Source organism: Charadrius vociferus, unplaced genomic scaffold (genome assembly GCF_000708025.1).
Source record: "Charadrius vociferus isolate BGI_N301 unplaced genomic scaffold, ASM70802v2 scaffold1640, whole genome shotgun sequence".
Classification (NCBI taxonomy): Eukaryota; Metazoa; Chordata; class Aves; order Charadriiformes; family Charadriidae; genus Charadrius; species Charadrius vociferus.
The window spans coordinates 218232-237761 of NW_009646613.1; the positions used below are offsets into that span (position 1 = coordinate 218232).

General features: G+C 47.5%; 1 protein-coding gene across 1 annotated transcript in view; it reads left to right on the forward strand.

Annotated features, from left to right (window-relative positions):
- Window positions 1–17942, forward strand: part of REXO1 (REX1, RNA exonuclease 1 homolog (S. cerevisiae)) — a 33311-nt gene extending 15369 nt beyond the window's left edge. The window contains exons 4-16 of the mRNA XM_009887827.1: window positions 452–653; window positions 1332–1495; window positions 3344–3481; window positions 4469–4592; window positions 5700–5813; window positions 7000–7137; window positions 9044–9157; window positions 9802–9875; window positions 13368–13478; window positions 13861–13976; window positions 14144–14282; window positions 16912–17032; window positions 17779–17942. Of these exons, the coding sequence (XP_009886129.1) occupies window positions 452–653; window positions 1332–1495; window positions 3344–3481; window positions 4469–4592; window positions 5700–5813; window positions 7000–7137; window positions 9044–9157; window positions 9802–9875; window positions 13368–13478; window positions 13861–13976; window positions 14144–14282; window positions 16912–17032; window positions 17779–17867 (1644 nt within the window). The 3' untranslated portion in view covers window positions 17868–17942. The remainder of the gene's footprint in view (window positions 1–451; window positions 654–1331; window positions 1496–3343; window positions 3482–4468; window positions 4593–5699; window positions 5814–6999; window positions 7138–9043; window positions 9158–9801; window positions 9876–13367; window positions 13479–13860; window positions 13977–14143; window positions 14283–16911; window positions 17033–17778) is intronic.
- Window positions 17943–19530: the final 1588 nt, after the last annotated feature.

A 19530-nucleotide genomic window follows, 5' to 3' on the forward strand; every position in this document is an offset into this window, starting at 1 on the left:
CAAAGGGGAACGGAGAACAGTTGGTCACTTTTTCATTGCAATATAAACTAAAGAAGCGTGCAGTAAGCAGCACGGGGAAAGATTAATTTTCTAGCGCAGGACAGTAGAACTGAGAGTATTGACAGTGTCCAGAAGTGGGTTAGGCACAGTGATGGGGAACATTATGCCATTAAACAAGCAGTTCACATAACACCTACCAATTTAGGAACATGCCGGAGCGCTGGGAGGCCTTGCCAGAGGGCAAATCATTAACGTCGTGTCAGTGATGTTAACGTGGTGGGTGACTCTAAATATTTTTGTTCTGGAAGACGGTTGGGATCTTCTCCTCTAAAAAACTTGTATTTGCTAACAGAGAGGGATTGAGGAAAAGAGACCTTTCTTGGGTAAATGGAAGCCGGAGGGAGGATTGAGCAGGCGAGCGTGCTGGCTTAAACCCTTTTTGTCTGTGCAGGCAGAGGTCCCGAGCAAGCCTGTAATCCGGCCGTACCGTCCCCCCACCGCTCAGGAGGTCTGTTACCAGAGGATCCAGCTGGCTCAGCAGCAGGCGGCACAGCTGGCTGTGGCCGTTCAAAAGGCCTCTCTTTCTTTGCCAGGAGAAAAGAGGAGGATTGCTCACGTGCCAAATGTAGCGCTTTCCGCAGCAGCCAAACAAAGTAAGCCAGCAGCGTTATTTGTGATCGTGTCCTGTCCTCCCCCCTGTTAAAAGATGCTGCCTTCTGTTTAAACCTCTCCCGAGCAGATGTGAAACTATCAGGAGATGTGTAGCGTTGGCCATGACTTGAATCTTTGCTGATAGTGACCAGTGGAATGTCTTTGCTCTGAGAAATTCCATCCTGTTCTGAAAAGCAACAGCCTAGACGTACAGCCCTGTTCCCCTGTCTGTCTCACCCAGCTTCCTTCACTTCAGCCTCTTCTTTTTTTGTTTCTGCCTTGGAGCATGTTTGCTCCTCGTTCCCTCTTCCATTCAAACCTTCAGAGGCAGCACCAACAGGAGGGAAGTACTAATTAATGCTCAGTGGTATCCCTTTGTAGTTGGAAGGACTCAGAGCTGACGTGATGGGCAGTTAGTGCGTTCTTGCTGACAGGGTTACCTCTTTAAGCTCTGCTGACTCAGTTACCCTGAAACAAACAGAAATGAAGCACGTTTCCTGGCAGAAGGTTCCTTCATCCTTGCCTGGAAGGTGGTTAAATTACCCAATTTGTATCCCTTCGGAGGCTTCCATTAGAAAAAATCGCAGCTTGCAGCATGGGTCTTTCGTAGTAAGTTCATTCTGGCAACGTGAAGCCCAGTGGTAGGATTTCTACCTAAATATGTTTTCTCTTTCTTGCAGGCCTCGTGAGTAGTAAGACGACAGTTGCTGGCAGGAGTGTCACACCTTCCAATGACTCTGAAGCACCCACCCTTTCTCTGAAGGCTTGCACCTTAGCTGGAATGGCTTCAAAGACCACCAGCACCATCGTGCCGAAAAGGGTAGCACACGTTCCCTCCTTACAGGTAAGAGAAATTTGAAATCTTTCTGGTCATTCCCCATTGAGGGTGGTATGTTTAACCGTGCTGCTCCAAACTTAGCACTGTCTGAAGACTGGTGCTTTGATTAGCTTGATTAAATGGGTTTGTTTCTTCCTGTGGTTTTCCTCGATAGCATTGTATAAAAAATTAAGCACTTGAGGGGTAGGAGCTTAAAAAGATGGAAATACTTAAGTGCTGCTCTGATCTCTTTGAATATTGATCACTCATCTTCAGTTTAAGTCTTCTGTTGTGCTGTCTGGCTAGGTGTGTAGCTCTTTGTGTCAGGGACTCAGAGCCTCTCGTGTTCAGAAGGCATGGGTGGATTAATGGCCTTCCTGGGCTTTGTGGGCCATACTGAGGATGGTGATTATGAATAATGTCCCACGGTGACCTATATAGTTAAAATGTGATCATTTAAACTTCATGCTGCTGTTAACGTTTGAGGAAAAAACCAATTTTTTAAATTTTTCTGGGATACCTTCCCAGCCCTTGGGTACTTTTGCTCTGAGTTCCTCAGCAAAGAAGTCCCTCCTTTCCCTGTGAGCGCTGAGGAACGTGTTACTTGTGAAGACAATTCAGAATAGAGTTCCTCATGTAGCGACTTGTGGATGGCATAAGAAGCTGTTTGCTGGAGTGGATGGCAAGGAATGTGGTTAGTGCCAGGACTTGATTAAAGATATCTTTGATATCTTGTGTCAAGATATGTCACAACATACTCTGATTATTTCTGGAGGAGTGAAAAGTCATTTTCTTCCTTCCCCACCCGAAAAGCCACCACAGTAACATATAACTTGAAGCTGGTTAAAAATAAAAGAAACAACTGAAAGGATAAAGTAGTCACCAGTGTGAACAGAGCTGCTTGAGGGTATCATATTAGAGGTTGAGGAAAAAAAAAATATATGTAATGAAAAGGACCAGATCCTGTTGAACAGGGCAGCAAAATGGAAGTCTTATGAGGAAAATGAGCTCTCTTCCCATTGAGACGGGAGCAGTTGCTCCCCTTTGAACATGCCCATAGCTTCCGTAGAGCTCTTTTTATTACAGATTGCTGCAGATGGGTTGGTTTATGGATATTTCTTGGGTGGGATGGAGTAAGACTGACAAAACAGTTGGGTGCTTTAGAGGTGAATGGACAGTTTCTTCTCCAAAAAAGAGGCAAATTGTGTTGATTATTGGATAAACTGGTGTTAAATGGAAAAACTCTGTCCAACATGCAGTTTCTATGCATGAGGAAGGTGTCATTCAATTTAAGGGGTAAATCCTTTCAGGAGCATCACGATTGGCATTAAAATAGGAAGGAAAAACCCAATGCAGTAAAGTTACAGGAATCCCACAGAAAGTGTGATGATTTAGCTGGCTACCAGCCTGGCCAGAGTGGGCCTCCCCTTCTCTCTTCACAGCCACAGTACGGGAAAGAAAACCATGTCTGTTATGCACATAACTGGTGCTGTGCGTTCACGTCTCCAATTCCAAGTGTGGCGCTTGGTACCATCCTAATCTTGAATCCCTTAATGTAAGTGTCATCATTTTCATGGTCAGGAATGCTCATATGTGTAAATGTAGTGTTGTGACTAATGCTGCTGGGAGTCCTTGGCTGCTGGATGAGTTGCATAATGAAACACGGTTGTTTTTTGAAGTAGTTCAAATACTGAAGGTGGCATAAAACCTTCAAGTGGCATTTTTAGTACCAAAAATGATGCATATTATGTTTAGCTTTGGGCAGATTTTCAGAAAGGAAGTCATGCCACTATTAACAACATAGCAGGAAATGTGAGAGTCTCAATAAACCCTGAATAGCCTCTGTCTCTCTCTCTCTCTCTGTCTCATCTTTAGAGCGCCAGCTTACAGAGGCCTGTTATTCCCACAGAATTTGGTGCTAAAGTCCCAACAAACATTCGTCAACGATATCTCAACCTCTTCATTGATGAGTGCCTGAAATTCTGCTCTTCTTCCCAGGAAGCATTTGACAAGGTCTGTACTGGTGCTTGCTTCTTACGAATAAAGTCTGCAGCAGAGAATAACACGGCTGAGACCTCCTAAAATTGCAGCAAACCCAGAGAACTCTCCTATCCACACACAATTCTATAGAGGAGACTGGCATTCAATAATTCCAGACTGGGCAACAGAAAGTGTAATTCCGTGGGGGTTTCCAGTAGGAAATCCCACCTTTCCCTGCATTCGGAAAGATTGCATGATCTTTTTAATAACCCCAGAAGAGGGACTTAGGAGAGCGGGTGTTATGGTGAAGCTGGACAAAAGGGCCGCTTGCTCAGGTACAGCAGCAAACACCTCCTGGAATCTAACTGCCGAGCTGAGTGTTTGAGGTAGATATAGTTAGTAAAACTTGCTGCTTGTGAACTGCAAGGCTTTTAAGGAGCCTTCTAGCAGTAGGAAATAGTGTAGTAGGATTTCCAAAAGCAGAGTTGAGAAAGTAACGCATTTTATTGGAAAACCTTAGCCATTAATGTTAGATGGGTTCATATGGGACGTTGTGTGGTGTGTTTTGTAACCGAAACAGATGCCACAAGGATTTCTTTTGTGGGATTTTGCCTTCACAGCTCCCTCAGGGGAATGTTCCCGTCGCATCCAAGCAGTGACCGTTTGCCAAACTTCCTTTTCTTGCCAGTTAAGATCTTGCACTGCCACCGAAGAGGAGAAAACAGCCTTTCCCAGGCAGTTCCAGAACTGCCTTGTTAATCTGTCAGGGAAGGTTTCACATGAAAATGCTTCTTCCAGCACTTTGTTTAAAATACAATTATTTTTTTCTCTTGCTCTCCTAAGCAGGCCCCAGAACCAGTATATATTTGTGCCATGTTCTTTATTACTCGATTCCTTGACAGGCAATTTTTTTTTTTTTGCTATCATACTTGGATTCTGTACTTTAAGAGCCAAACGTTTCTTTTCTCCAAAAGCAGCAGTGGAAAGAGAGCATGTAGTAATGAATTGCCTTGTTTGCAGGCTCTGTCAGAAGAGAAGGTGGCTTATGAACGTAGCACCAGTCGCAACATCTACCTGAACGTGGCAGTGAACACTTTAAAGAAGCTCCGAAGCCTAGTGCCCAATTCCCCGTCCAGTACGAACAGTACGTACCACGTTTGTGGTTTAATAATCGGAGCCCTGCTTGGATTAGAAGCCATGGAGAGGAACTTGTTGAAAAGACAGACCCATTTCTCAGAAGCATTATGCTGAAAGGCAAACAACTCCAGTTAGCTTTTTATAGTCTGGCAAGCTTTAATGGGCCTTCAAGAGGCAAGTCCTGCAATGCTTTGTTGGCTGTCTGAACCTAAATGGAGATAATGCCACATGGATTTTTTTTTTTTTAGCACAAGTTCTTTAAAATGAAAAGCCCCGCTAATGGAGTAACTTTCACATGATGCCTTCAAAGTGATAGACTCGTCCATCACCGCAGAAATCTGTTACACACATTAAGCTTCAAGAGAGAAACGAAGAGGGTTAAGACATTTCATTATTGGCTCTCGAGAGGGTACATTAAACAATCAATTTGTGCTGTTCTTGTGAATTTTTTTTCCCCGGTCTCTTCCCTTTTCTCCCCTCTGTCTTCATTACCTTCATGGCCATTAGTCAGAGCGGCTGAACTTGGGAGGCTGGCCTTTAGGAGAGGGCTGCCAGTTAATGATTAGTAAAAAGCACCTATCTGCCATTATCTGATGTGCTGAGCATATTCTAGAGCTCTGAAGCTCCTTTCTAAAGGAAGTTGAGAGATTTAGTGTGGGAGTCTCGTCTGCGGGGAGCTAAACAACAAAGCTGCTCGCTGCGGGTGGGTGATCCCACCGTGCAGCACACGACTGGGTCGAGTCGCTTCTGTGCCTTAGTCCTTTCTTGCTTTTGGTCAGGAGGAAGGCTTGCTGTGTGGAGTAAGCAGGTAGAGCTACCAGAGTTTCCAGGGGAACTGTAAAAATGTCCTTGCTGCCCTTAAAAAAAAAATAAAAAAAGTTGCTGTGGGCTGCCAGTGCAAACAGAAAGCTCCTCATAGTGCTGGAATGAAAATGCTAGGCCACCACCTCACCTGTGCCAATTTCTGGAGCAGAGCAAGAATTCAAGAGGAATAATGCAGTCCTCCTTTGGCCAATGCGTAGTAGCCCAAACTGTAGGGCTGAAGTCACTTACTCTTACTCAGCTGGGTACCTGATCTCTCTCCTGTTTTGCTTCTTCCCTCTTCTCACTGCAGAGACGAGTAACAAGAAAGTGGTGTCCCACGAAGCTGTGCTGGGAGGGAAGCTTGCTGCTAAGACAAGCTTTACTCTAAACCGGTCAGGGAGCTTGAGAGCAGAGGATTTAACAGGTAAGACCCTGCTCCTGCGAGGCTGTAACCCATAAATTATAGCTGGAGGTATAACGCTGTGACTGGGGAGAGCAGGATCTTGCTGATGCGTGGAGTGCTGTGATTTATCTGCGGGCCACTGTTATGAGTTATTACCTAACTGCAGTACCGTGCTGCAGAGTTGTTCGGTGAATGGTACGCCACTCCTCAGCGCCTTCCTTACTTCCCCGCTTTGGGCTGTGCGTCCACTGATGTAGTCTGTGTGGCTTTGATGTAGCATCAGTAACTCTTCAGAGCTGCCTCTTGTGCTTTGAGTATTACTGACTTTTGGGCTTTTATTTTTGTCTGGATTTTACTTTAACTTTCTTGCCCTGAAGCAGTCCTTCACAATGTGCCTGTCAGATTAAAAGGCAAACTTACCCGTATCTCCATCTGCTCTGCAGAGCTCATTTTCACCTTTTCGAATGTCATAATAAGGTCATATCGTAGCCAAAGGATTGTGCCACAAGCATTATTCATGTTGGCTCAAATCGGTTATGGGTATTTTGGTTGCCAAGAGATGTAGGCAAACTGTTGAGGAGATCAGAGAAGAGACGAGGAAGCCACGGAGCAGAAGGAATTGACATGGAGAAAGCTTAAAAGGGCCTGTATAGCTCAGCTAAGCAACATCAAAGGGTGCACAGCGATATTGGAAGGGTTTAACGTAGCAGCCAAAGAAGAGATATTGAGCAGAGTGCAAGAAGTTATCATTATTCTGTGAAATGAAACGAACAGCCTGAAATCAACAGCAGGAAGAAAGCTTCTGATAATGAATTTTTAGCTAGCTGTGGGTGGCCTTTGAGGGGTATTCTTTGGGCTGTGTTACAAATTATCAGTTTAAGCATTTAAAACATGAAAATGGGAGAAGGCTCACATTGGTAACAAAAAGGCCTGAAGATGGACTCTTTGGAGGAATGCTGTTTCAGCTGTGTTTTCCAACCTTAATGCTGGTTATTGAAGAGGTTAAAAAATCAGCTTGTGCACCAATGACAAGATTTTAAATAAAATACTGCCCTGACACCTATTTCCATGCCAATCCTGAACAAAGTCAGTGGAAGCAAGTTCAAAATAGTGGGAGTCCCTGCCAGGAGGCTTGATTAAGCAAAAAACAGTAAGAGAAACAGCCCCTTCTTAAGTGATCTGGCTTCAGCGTTGTCTTTGTGTGCAGGAGCCGCCTTGTACCGGCGACTAAAGGAGTATCTCATGACTGAGGAGCAGTTAAAGGAAAATGGTTACCCAATGCCTCACCCAGAGAAGCCTGGTCGCGCTGTCCTCTTCACTGCAGAGGAGAAGAAAACGATTGACTGTAAGCTCTGCTGGCTCTTCCATTCCGCAAGGTTTGCTAGATATATCACAACTGGAGACGCCTGTCCTGCTTGCAGGTGGTCTTTTTGCATAAAGATGTTCTCGGTCTCAGCGTGGAGCCATTTGCTCCTGTTGTGATGGGTCTCTTGGCTGTGACCGCTGTCTCTGCAGGACAGCCTGTCGCAGAGGAGAGGAGTGTGGCTACAGAAGTCTGCTGCCTTTCTAGAGGACGAGTTTCTTCAGCTTGCGTGTTATGAGTGTGTTATTTTTGACACAAGCTTTATAGTTTGTGGCGTGTGGGGCTGTGAGGCTGAGTGAGGTTTCTAACTGCTGCCAAAGCATATGAATTGGTCCGCGTTGCCTCCCTGGACGAGCTGCCTTCGGTCACCCCCCGCGAGGGCATGTGTTTTGCTCTTGCTCACTCAGTGCAGGTTTTGACTCCAACTTCGTTGCACTAACCTGGAGGCTGCCTGCTGCTGTGGCAAGGGAATTGCTTGGAAAGAGGCTCCTGTTTAGCATCTGGTGATGCTCTTCTCTTCCAGGGGAAGGATTTTTTTGTGTCTCTGTGCATATGAACTGCTGTTAGGGTGGGATATGGACCGACGTTGGGCCAGGCTGGTTTTGTGGTGGGTCATGCCTTGCTGGTTTAGATTGCAGTTTTCTGCTTGATCTCTTGACAGCTCTGGGCCAAGTAGTTCCCAAAAGCCCTTTTTGCAACTGGACAAAACAATCCTCTAGGTTTCCTCAGCACAGGGTGGGGTCCTCTTCTGTCTGAATTTTCTGAGCTCCTGTATCAGGATTTATGCTTCTCAGATGCTGATTAGAGCAGGCTGTGATGCAGCAGGGATGAAACACGTACTTAGGGTGTACTTTGAGGTGCCTTGCCACACTCCTCTGAGCGTCTCTTTGGAGAGACCTTGCTAAAGTGTGTTAAGTGCTCATCCGTGTTAACACCTTGTGTCTACATTTGTCCTGTGGTTGCTGAAACAACCTGTACGAAAGCTCTCTTGCATCAACACTGTCAAGTACTGTATTTGTTAAAACCCTTTTCTCCAGTTAACCGGCTAGCTCCTTTATATGATTCTGAGATCATGTTCCTGTTTCTGTAGTTTCTGCAGATGTTGCAGGATCTTTGCATTTGTGCTTAACTAAAGCTATTGCTAGTCTGTTAATGCTGCAACCATGGTCAGTGGACAAAAATGGTCTAGACTGGTGTTATGCAGAGCTGGGAATGTGCTAGCAGCTTAAATGATCACACTAGAACTCAGGGGATTGCATGGACATCAGAAGCATGACAGTGAACTCCTTTACTGTGGCTTTTTGCATCTCCCTTCTCTGAATTGTAAGCACAGGCGATGGGAGGAAGAAGTCCGTAACTGCCGTCTCGGTGGGCCAGGCTGTGCTGTAAGCGTTCCCATTTTCAGATGCTGGAGAATCCTTGCAGAAAAGCTGTGCCCAGGGAGAACTCGAAAGTCATTTAGAAGTGACAAGGCACAGATCCCCTGGAAACAAGGCTTCATTAGCTCTGATGTCCAAAGAATGACTTATTTATCCTGTTTCTTAAAATAACTGTGTTAGAGTACAACGTAATTTGCTGTGGATGGAGAAACAATGCAGCAAATGTTGATGTGAACTGTGTTGGAGGTGATGTTGCCCACCAAAACCACTGGGGAGTCTTATGTGTGCCTCCGAGAAGTGTTTGGGGGAGCAAATGCTACAGGGCTGCATGTCCAGAGGGACTGCTGTGTCTTTATGGGAGTTTAAAACAACATCTGGAATCCTTTTTAACAGAAGTTGTTTGACCGGTGTTTGGGGTTTGAATGATTCTGATTTACTTGTGCTTTGGCCAAGTTTAGCAGGTGAAGGATTTCTGGTGACCTGACTTTTGCTTCTCTCTTCTCTTAAAGCCTCCTGTAGGATTTGTTGTCGCTGTGGCACCGAGTACATGGTCTCAGCCTCTGGAAACTGCATTCGCAAAGAGGAGTGTGTCCATCACTGGGGAAGGCTGCGCAAGCAGAGAGGTATAGCTCTTCAAAGAGGGCTTAGTCACATGGTAGCTGTGCCGTAGCTCCCAACACAGAGTCCACCTCGGGTTTGAGTTGCTGTGGAACATTTTGAGGCTTTTGGGGCTTGTCATACTCCCAGATTGTGACAGTTCCTAGTTTTGTCACTGGGTGGCCCCACTGCTGCTGAAATAGTCTTGCAAAGAGCTGCTGGTGAGTAGTGGTACTGGCCCGAAAATGTGACTCTGGGGCTGGAGCAGAGGTTGTTCATCTTTGCTTAAAGAAGAAAAAAACAACAAACCTTCCTGTGCCTTTTGGAAAAAAATCGAGTCTTTTTAGGAGGCTAACTTGGGAGCACTAGATGTCTGTCGCTGCCCAGGAGAGTTTACTGGTCTTGGTTGAATTCATTTGTAGCCAGACACTAACCTTGTTTGAGCTCTGCTCTGGTTTTCCATCAGAGCATCCAGGTGGCTTCTGGAGTTTGTCTGGCTGAGACTTAAACTCTTTAGATTGCTGCGTGCGAAACCATACTTATTTTTCCCCTTTGTTTGACACGTTATTGTTGCTGTGCTCATCCAGGCTATCTCTGCATGTGAGAGCTAAAGTTTAGGTATCTTGTGAACAGGACCCTTCTCTCTGACTCTTCTCTCTTGTTCTTTCAGTGCCAGGTGGATGGGAAACTCATTACAGCTGCTGCTCAGGAGCTGTGGGTTCACCAGGCTGCCAGGTTGCTAAAGTAAGTCATTGAGCAACACCTTTTTATTCTCGATGACATTTGTCCTTTGCTTACAGTGGTGATGGCTGTATAATCGTTGCTTAAGCCTTTAGAAGAATGGTGGCTTCCCTTAAAGGGAAGAAAACAAATACTTCTTAAATATCTTTTGCTATGCAAAAGTAGACAATTCAATGTTTGGCAGGACGGAGGAGACTCAGCTGTTTGGAGTGAGGTGGTTTCATTTGTTCTAAGCAAATGCCAGTGGACTAAGCTGCCCAGCAAAAGCTCAGATACAACCTTCTTTAGGGAAACATTGAGGAAGTGAGAAATAAGGAATTTCCTTTTAAAGAGCAGTCTCAGGGCCTTGACAACAGCATGCCAAAACCTTTTCCCCAGTTTTTCCTTTCCCAGATGCCTGTGCTAAGGTAACTTTCTGCTGTAGGCCAAATCTTTTCTTAGTTTTCTGTTTACTGCATGCTCTTTGTTGTATTAAGGGGAGGAATCTTCCCAAGGAGCCTGTTGTAACTCATAAATATTACTTCTCTTGATGAGGGGGGTGGGGAAGGGATCCCAGCACTAGAAAGCAGAATGAAAAACCTGCTCAGGAATGGAGTTTTGACCCGTTGTTAGAACTGAACACTGTTTGGGATACCTCTGAGCGGGTACTTTTTTTCTTTAGGCAACAGGAGAGTTGGCTTCGCAGCCTGGCATTTATTGTCCTCTCAAACCATTGACTGAAGGGAACAATCCGTCTTTTGCCTCTTTGGGTCTCTGGGAATTCTCCTTGTCACTTGTTTCAGTGTTTTTATGTTTGGCAGCTGCCATGCAGGGGAGAGGAGCGTGATGCAGAACTAAGTGGGAGGGGATCTAAAAGGGTCACGTCCAGTGGAAGGGGCTCCCAGAACATACCCGTTATAAGGCATGTTCTTGTCCCACTGTTTGAAGGACCTCAAGCGATACACGGCCAGCGAGGCTCACTGTAGGTTCTGGGGAGGTGTGTGCCCTTCTTGTTCTGGCCAAAAGCTAGAGCTAGGAAGTGAATTCTAGGGCAAAATTCAAGGCTTGTCAAAATAATAGGGTGCGTTGTCTGTACGGGCACCCTGCACAGCCTGGAGCACGGATGGGAACAGGCAGGCTGCTACTTCTATTTCTTTTCCATGTGAAATTAGCATCTCTTTTTAATCAGTGTTCCAAAAAAAACCATCCAGCAGGGAAGCCAGGAGAAATTGATGGGGCTATAAAAACACGACTTCTCTGCATGTTTTTGCATGGCTGTTGTAGACCATAAAACCTCACGGCCTTTTAAGAAGCACACAATCTCTCTAATAGCCTGTTACTCAATGAAGCATGCCACCAGTGCTCCAGGGCTTAGGCATCCTTTCGCATCTGCCTCCTAGTTGTTGTGCTGCTACAGATCGCTGTGTTCTGGCGTTCTTGGGTTTCTCATCCAAATGTGTGAGTCTCACAGCATCCTTGGTAGATTGAAGGTTGGAGTCCACAGCCTGCTCCGGATGAGAGTACGCAGTGAGATATTGGGATTTTTTGGGCTCTTGGGGAGCACAGTATCTTTTAGCTTTGAAGGACGGCATTGGAAACAGCAAATATTTGTAATAAGAAACTGTTCTAACTAACTAGATCCGTAGCTCGTTAGAAAAGCATGTCTGTGTCTTTTCCTTCCAAATACATTTGGGTTGTGCCTGTCTGGATTATGCTGCAGTTAGCCGGTGTGGCAGGAGATGGCAGGATGGAGCTGTGCTCGTACCTACCGCTCGCCAGGAGCGAAGGAGTCTGGAGCTGCTGGGCTTTGTGATAACTGAGTCTGCTTCTTTCTCTGCTCTGAAAAACAGAAGCAACTTTTCTTCCTTCCTCTCAGCAAGGAAGAATTGGACAGTTGCAGAATATCAGTTAGTGTAGAAAAACACCTAATTTTTTTTTTCTTTCCTTCACTGCCTGGTTCTGTTGTATTACAGAGGGAGGGAAGGGATCAAGCTGCAAGGGAGAGAAATATTTACCATCTGTTGGCCTGGTAATCTGCTCTACCCATTTCTTTAGCAAAACAGTCAGATTTGTGGCCATAAATGCAGAATGGACAAGTGTGGCCTCTTGTTCCTGGGAAGCAACAAACCATGGCACCTTTGAGCAGTGCTGGCTTTGGATACCAGGAAAGATTGGACTTGGTGTTGGCCCGGCTGCCTCGTTCACTCCAAATAATGTGGTTTTGTGTATTCTGGCTGCACCTGCAGTAATAACCTGTGCAGGAAAATAGGCAAATCCTTGCTTTGGTTATCCCTCTGCCTACAGGTTTCAGCTTTACAAGTGCTTCAGTTCCTCATCTCTTCAGCCTTTCTGTCCTGAGACGAATAAGTACAGTTTGATTCCGTGTTGGGTGAGATCTTTGAGAAGCAGGATGAAGGAGGCTGTACACGGGCTGCTGTGATTGTGCGCAAATACGTTGAAACTTAGGGACAGACAAAACTTCAACAAAACAAAAAACTCCACTGGGGAATAGGGGAGGGCGAGTGTCACCTCTCCGTGTGATACAGCCGTTTAATTTGACCTAAAACCATGTTAGGGGGCAAAAGGGCATTTGCAGTCTCTCCTTGCCCTTGATTCCGTGTTCCTCCTCCCCACTGGTGCAGTGGTGCAGGTAACCGGATCAGTGCCATCATCCAGTTTAATACTCCCCCTGCAAAGAAGGCTTTCAGGCTGACCAAATAGGGTGGGATGTGTGGCTGCGGAGGAGAAGAGAGTGGGAATGCCTGTTGCAGCAGCAGCTTAGTCTTGTGTTGCCTTAAGCCACTTGTGAAATCACTCCCTGAGTTTTCCTTCTGGCTCAGGGAGCTCTTCTGTGCTGGATCTTGTTGACCCTGGAGCTTTAGCTGGGGATAATGAAGAGTGGTTGGAAATATGGTCTATTTATTGCCTCAAGTGCTGGTAGGCAGTAGCTTCTGTTTGTCTGCGAACTGTCTGGTTTTGCAATACAGCGGCTTTTATTTGCGTGCACACATTGACATTTCCTGGTACTTCACTACACCAGTTTCCCATGCCGTCTGTGGGCTGTAATACACCTGATGCCAATGCTCAAACAGGGATGTCTGGGATTAGAATCCTGCACCTGGGCATGGCTTGGCCACAAGCTAAATCAGGACCCAACAGCTGGAGTTAGATCAGTGTAAGACCTCAGTTGTGACCTTTTCTGAGTAATTCTACTGTGAATTGAAAGTGGAAAGCAACTTGACCCTAGATGTGTGACGCGTTGCTCCCACATGAGCTGTCAATATGGTGCCACTAGCCGTGATCTGGCTTTGGAATCGGGGTTGCACTTGGCTGTGTTTGCTATTGCGGTGACCTTCTCAAACTGACTGGTTCGCAAAACTTAGTCCTCATTAAACTTTAGAAACGATAACAAAAATTCTTTTTGTTTAAGCGGGACGTTCTGTTGAAGTAGACTCTTTTGGATTCTTATTCCTCCCATCAACAAACAATTGTCCCCTTTATTTTTTTTTCTTTAAGCAACATGTCCACGACGGACGAAAGGAGAGCCTTGATGGCTTTGTGAAGACTTTCGAGAAGTTGCCTACGACTGATGGCTACCCTGGAATCTACGCGTTAGACTGTGAAATGGTGGGTCTTTAATGACAGGGGCAACGCACAAGCAAAATAAAGCTTTTTGGGGAAGGCAAAGGTGTGATACAAGTGGCTGAAGGAGAGCTCTGTTTTCCTACCATCTTCTTTCCTTTCTGCTGTGGAATCTAAATCGTGTTGGTCCTTTATGTTTAAATTAGCTCTTATTAATTAGTTTTAGCAATATGTGTTTCATTTGGGGATGGTGTGCACCCTTGAAAAGCTGTAGCTAGCTGGCCGATATTGAGCAGTGTTTGCTGGCTGGCCTTGCTACTCTAGATGTGCTGCATTTTGGGAGCTGCAGCACTCTGGTGAACGGCTCCATTGATACCGTGCTGGGGTTGGCATACGCTTGTCTTCACGTCTGCTCTGTCGCTTGCAGTGCTACACCAAGCAAGGACTGGAGCTGACAAGAGTAACTGTGATCAACTCTGACCTGAAAGTGGTATACGACACCTTCGTCAAACCGGACACCAAGGTGGTGGACTACAACACCAGGTAAGGATGGTCTTACTTGCGTCAGTGATCTGTGCTCAGAATCAGGAACTTAGGGGGGAGCACTTGTTGAAACTCCGTCAACCACCACTTCCTAATAGCTGAGACGCTTTGGGTGTTGAGATGTTCCTTTGGTGAAGGAAGGCCTCCTTTCTGCTCTTGCTCTGCAGATTCTCAGGTGTGACAGAAGAGGACCTGGAGAACACTAGTATCACCCTGCGGGATGTCCAAGCCGTCCTACTGAACATGTTCAGTGCAGATACTATATTGATAGGGCACAGCTTGGAAAGCGACTTATTTGCACTAAAGGTAACTTGCATGACTTGCATTTACATCTCTCTCTGTTTCTTTCCCACCCTGATGTGCGTTACATGTCTTCTGTAAATTTAGGAATTATTTATTTCCAAGAACCAGGAGGACACAGTAGATCTGTCTTGTCTCTGAGCCAGTGGGAAGCTGTCTGTGATGGGAGAGCAAGGGAGTGGGTTGTGTGTGTCACTTGTGGTGTCACCCCAGCTTTTAGTGACTGGTGCTGCCCAGGGTGCCAGACCTCTCTAGAGGTGACTGGGGAGGGTGACTAGAGCAGGGACGGTCGGAAGGACTGATCTCGAATCCTTGTCCTTTCACCCCTGACATATAGTTGAGAATCCTCTGTTGGTGTCAGCATCCTTTGACTGGCTTGAAGATGTGCTCAGCCAGGGTCAGGGCACGAACAGGGCAGGCTCTGGGGTCCCCTGTGCCCTCTGGATGTCCACGGTAACTATTTCAGAAACAGGACAAGCCTCTTCCTTGGCTCTGGCACTGGAGATAATTCTCATGGTTTCTCTTCTAATGTTGAGGTGTCTGTTTTCTCTGAGTGAAGTTCTCCGCCTGGTTTGCTGTGATTTGTGGCGTTACTTTGATCAAGCTGTTTTGACCTTGCATCTGTCTTGTTTCCTGCCTGGCCCTCGTCAGCCTAACCTCAACCAGCTCTGCTGTCCTGCGAGGGAGGGCTGTCCTCTCCCCTTGCACTCTGAACGTAGATCCCCAGGAGCTTGTCCAGGGTCACCAAGAAAGCGTGTGGCAGGCAGGAGCTGAGTCTTTAGTGTTTGCTCAAGAGCCAGAACTTCCTTCAGCCATTCTTTATCGTGCAACTCCTTTGATAAAGAAGCTGTGGCTGCCAGCTCACGGCGGTGGTTTGGAAGCAGGAGGTTTTAATGCCTGCGAAGCGCTTTACCTCTCCATGGCACCCTTTATCCCAGCCTCTCAGAGAGTTCATCATCATCATAAAAAGATTATTTACAGTTTTATCAGCACAAGATGACTGCGTTGGCCTCTTAAAGGCATGATTTTCTCTTAGCATCGCAGACACTGCCAAGAGAACGAACCCGAGAGCAATATAGCAGAGCGTGACAGGCACTGGCATGTCAAGTCGTAATGTCTGAAGGCTGCGGCAGTAAAGTCGACATCTCGCTAATGGCTGTGGCAAGCTCCAAATGGTGATAGCATTTCAATTTTTATTTAAAGCTATATTATCCTGTTTCCTCAGTCTTCCTGATCTACATAAGTAATTATCATTGTGCCTGGGTGGGTGCCAAACTTCACTGCAGTCTAGGAGAGATTATCCATAATGTTGGCAGTTTTATACTCCAAAGAGCGTAGCAGGTTGTTTCTGTTAAACTGCAGCTGTTCTCAGGCATTTACGGAGCTGGGCTATGAAACTATTAATGATGAAGTTACGGATTGTCACGCAGCATTAGCTGGTGCCTAGGAAGAGTCGAGGCAAATGACGAGATGGGATTATCAGGGTCCTGTCTGAGTCATGCTGGGTCAAGACTTGCAGAGCTGTCTTTTGGTCAGGCATACAGGTTTATCCCTTAGACCTTGCATTTTACTCCTGTATTGGTGATGTGGGATTGCCTTCATCCACGTTCCTTTAGCTCTCACTGAACACGTATTCTTGGCAACAGAGGATTAATCTTGTTTTAGCCTGAGAGTAAAAAAAATTAGTATTTAAGAGACACCAGCTTACCCTATGTTTATGGGCTCCGTCAGCTGTGCAGGATAGGTAGCATGTTGACCTGTTCAGCATCTTCAGTTCCTCTGGCATGATGACACTTCGTACCTAGAGGACAGCAAGCCTCTTGCCTCTCCTGTGTGCCCAGGCACTTTGACCTGACTGTGGGACCGGCCAGGGCCTGCCTCCCCTTCCGCTGTGTAGTTCCTTATACCCAGAAGTACAAGATCACCTTGTACTTACCTTACCCAGTTCCTTACTGGGTAAGTTCCTGGGTAAGTTCCTTACCCAGAAGTACAAGATCACCATGTCCCATTTCATCCTTGCTAAGCTGGTGCGGGTTAAAAACTTCCTGTTGACTCATTGCTGACAGACTGGAAGTTTTCAGGTTGGTTTGCACCTTGAAGGTTGAGCCTTTTCTGTAGAAGCAGTGTGATGTAAAATGGGTTAGGTAGAGTTTTGACTTGCACATCCTTCCCACTTCAGTTCACAACTTGAGAAGCACTTGAAAGGCTGTTACAAGCTTTGTAGGGTCAACTGGCTTCTTGGCTTGATTTGTCCATTGTGCAAGACACTCTCAGAGGTATGCCAGCTTCTCCAGGCCAGGGCGTTAAGGATTGACCTGTCCTGTTGTTTGAGTTACACAAACTGAATTAGCCCTGAATTTCTGCTGCTTTTGAATGTGTGGTTAGGCGGGGCTTTGAGGGGAGGTGTGTTGGCTGGCAGAGCACGGGGAAGTGTGCACACGCCATTTAAGGGAGAGTCATCTTTGATTCAGCCAGAGCCTCTTGCAAGACTGGTTGGGTTGGAGCTTGGTGATAGCATTACAGAGAGCCCAAGAGGCTGACCGGAAGATTGCTTTAGCACGGTTAATCCTAAGGAGTGTCCGTCCCTGTGGGAGACGGAAAATAAGCATGTTTCTTTCCTGCTCCCTCCCTCCAGCTTATCCATGGCACAGTGGTGGATACCGCGATCGTCTTTCCCCACCGGCTGGGTTTGCCTTACAAACGGGCTCTCCGCACGCTGATGGCAGACTACCTCAAGCGCATCATCCAGGACAATGGTGAGAGCAAAGAGGAGCTGAGAGTGAGGGTCTCGTGTCCCGTCCCACCTGGCTGTGGGCTCCTTGGACCTGCCTTCCTCTGCTCTCCCCAAGCCCCATCCTCTTGCTCCTGATCTTTCCTTCCTGCGTAGTGTCTGGCAGTAGCTGTGAATGGACCAACATGTGAGACAGTTTCAGTCTGAACCCTGTTCTGAGGGTCAGCGGTATTTGCTTCTTCCCTCTCTGTGCTAAGTGGGGACCAGAGAAGTGGTGTGAGAAGGCCAGAGGTAGCTCTGTCAAGGCCAGGTCATGCCCTCCCTTCTCTCTCTGGCAAACTGAGATTGACCTTTCTGTTTGAAGCATGGCATGTTCCTTTCCTTCTTCCTTGAGTACGTTGTAAACATACTGCTGGGGAAATTGAGGCCTCTCTGACCAGCTACTCCATAGCCTGAGGGCCTACAGACTAACAGGACTTCAGCCCTTAATTTAAACAAGGGAACAGTGTCGGGGCTGAAGTCCAGCAAAAAAAAATGCATTTAGTGGAAATTCTTCTACTTTAAATACACCGCTGTGGTTCACGGTGATCGGAGATGCCCCTGTGGCTGCTGTGGCAGAGGGCAGTGCGCGGCTGGGCCGGCAGCGTCAGGCAGGACCTGGTCTCGGGAAGCGTTCTGCTGAGCTTCGTGCTGTGAACCGGCAGTCCCTGGGCAGCAGAGGGGCTGCCTGGGCCCGGGTGGTAACTGCGTTCCTTATCTCTCTGTCCCCAGTGGAAGGGCACGACTCCAGTGAGGATGCCAGAGCTTGCATGGAGCTGATGGTCTGGAAGATCAAAGAAGATGCTAAAGTGAAACGATGACTTGCGCTTTCTCTCGCTCCTCTTCCTCCTCCACCTCTTTGAAGCAGTGCAATAAATGCTCAGAGTAACACTGTCCACCCGTACGCAGCAGCATGCTACCCCAGACTCCCCACGCGCTCCCAGGTATCTATGGGACTTAAGGACTGCTGCTGGCGCAGCTGAACAGCACCAGCTCACTGCTTGCAGGTCCCTGTGTCCAGGTAGTGGCTCTCAGATCCTCTTTACTCCACCTGAGGGATATTCTGTGGTACAACAATTGCCTTCTAGGCACGGCAAGGTGGTTTTGAGTAGCACAACCAGAAAGAACTTCTTGGTTCCTAGGAGAAGCTTTTAGAGGTAGGTTGGATACGTTGGATACGTGCAGAAAGATCTTTCTGGTTCAGTTAAGGTAGATATTTTTCTTTTTTTTTTTTTTTTTTTTTTCCAAATGTAACTTAAATTGCCTCTGTACTCCAAAGCCGGTAGATTCCCGCAGTGTTTGGAGATGGGGGGAAACAGAAGGAAGTTGGGCAGGAAGCTGTCGAGTGAGTGGACTGCGTAGCTGTGTGAGAAAGGCAAGCACGGGGTGGCGAGAGCATCCGGGAGGAGATCCTAGTGCAGTCCCGCTGTGGAGGAGAAAGCCAGAGCTGCAAGAGAGGGAGGCTGTCTCTGAGAGCCTGTGGTGGGAGCAGCAGGTCGGAGAGGAATGAGATGGGGTAGGGGAATTACCTCCTGCTGCGACCCCGGTGATCTCTTCAGTGCGAGCCGGCATCCTGGTTCCGCAGTCTCTGCAAAAGGGGGAAACCCCAACTCTCAGACCTTGCCCAGCCCCGGGGAGCTGGGTGTGGAGTGGTGAGGCAAGGGACAGTGGGACTGGGACAAACTGGGCTCCCAGAGCCGAGCAGCACCTCACAGCCTTCCAGGGGAGGAGCTGTGCTGGGGAGGACAGTGGTAAGAGCAGGCATGGTGTCTTTGCGGGTTAGGACAAGCTGTCCGTCCCCTCACCCTGAGCTTCCAGCCTGTTTCCAGCAAGCTCAGATGTAGAGATCAAGGTTTTTGGGGGCACCTAGGTGCAGCTAAGATTGCACCTAATGGTGGTCCGTAGTAGTCTGCAGGATTCCCCACTGCTCTGTCCCTGATAGCAGCGACTTGATGCAGGCAAGAGCAAAAGCAATAGGTAAAAATTATTCTAGTTTACACATTCGGTGTTTTCAGAAGAGCAAAAGATTCAGTTTACTGTCTGTCTGTCCCCCTGGACAAAAGCAGCTGTGAAGAGTGTCTCTGTCACCCTTGGTGGTGACTGGGGCAGGAGCACAGGCAGACAAGGCGGCTCTAGTGGCCGTCCCTCCACCCCGGCTCTGCTGCTGCCGGGGGAACAACAGAGCTGATTGAAATGGTCCCCGAGAGATGCTCCAGGCAGCAGCTTAGATCGCCTCATCCCTCCCAGGCGGGACTGGCACTGCTTCCCAGCGGTGGCCGCTGTGGTGCCAGCCCCGTGTCCCTGGTGCAGGCTGGCTGTGTGGCCCCGGTGGCAGCGGGGCAGGGGAACCGCTGGGTTTTTGGTTCCTGTCGGAGCTGGGGCCGGCTCGCTCCTTCGTACCCCCGTCGGTGGCACTGGGCGCAGAGTTTGGGGATGTGATGTGTGTCCCTCAGCACGTCCCGCTGAGCTGTCCCCACTCTGTGC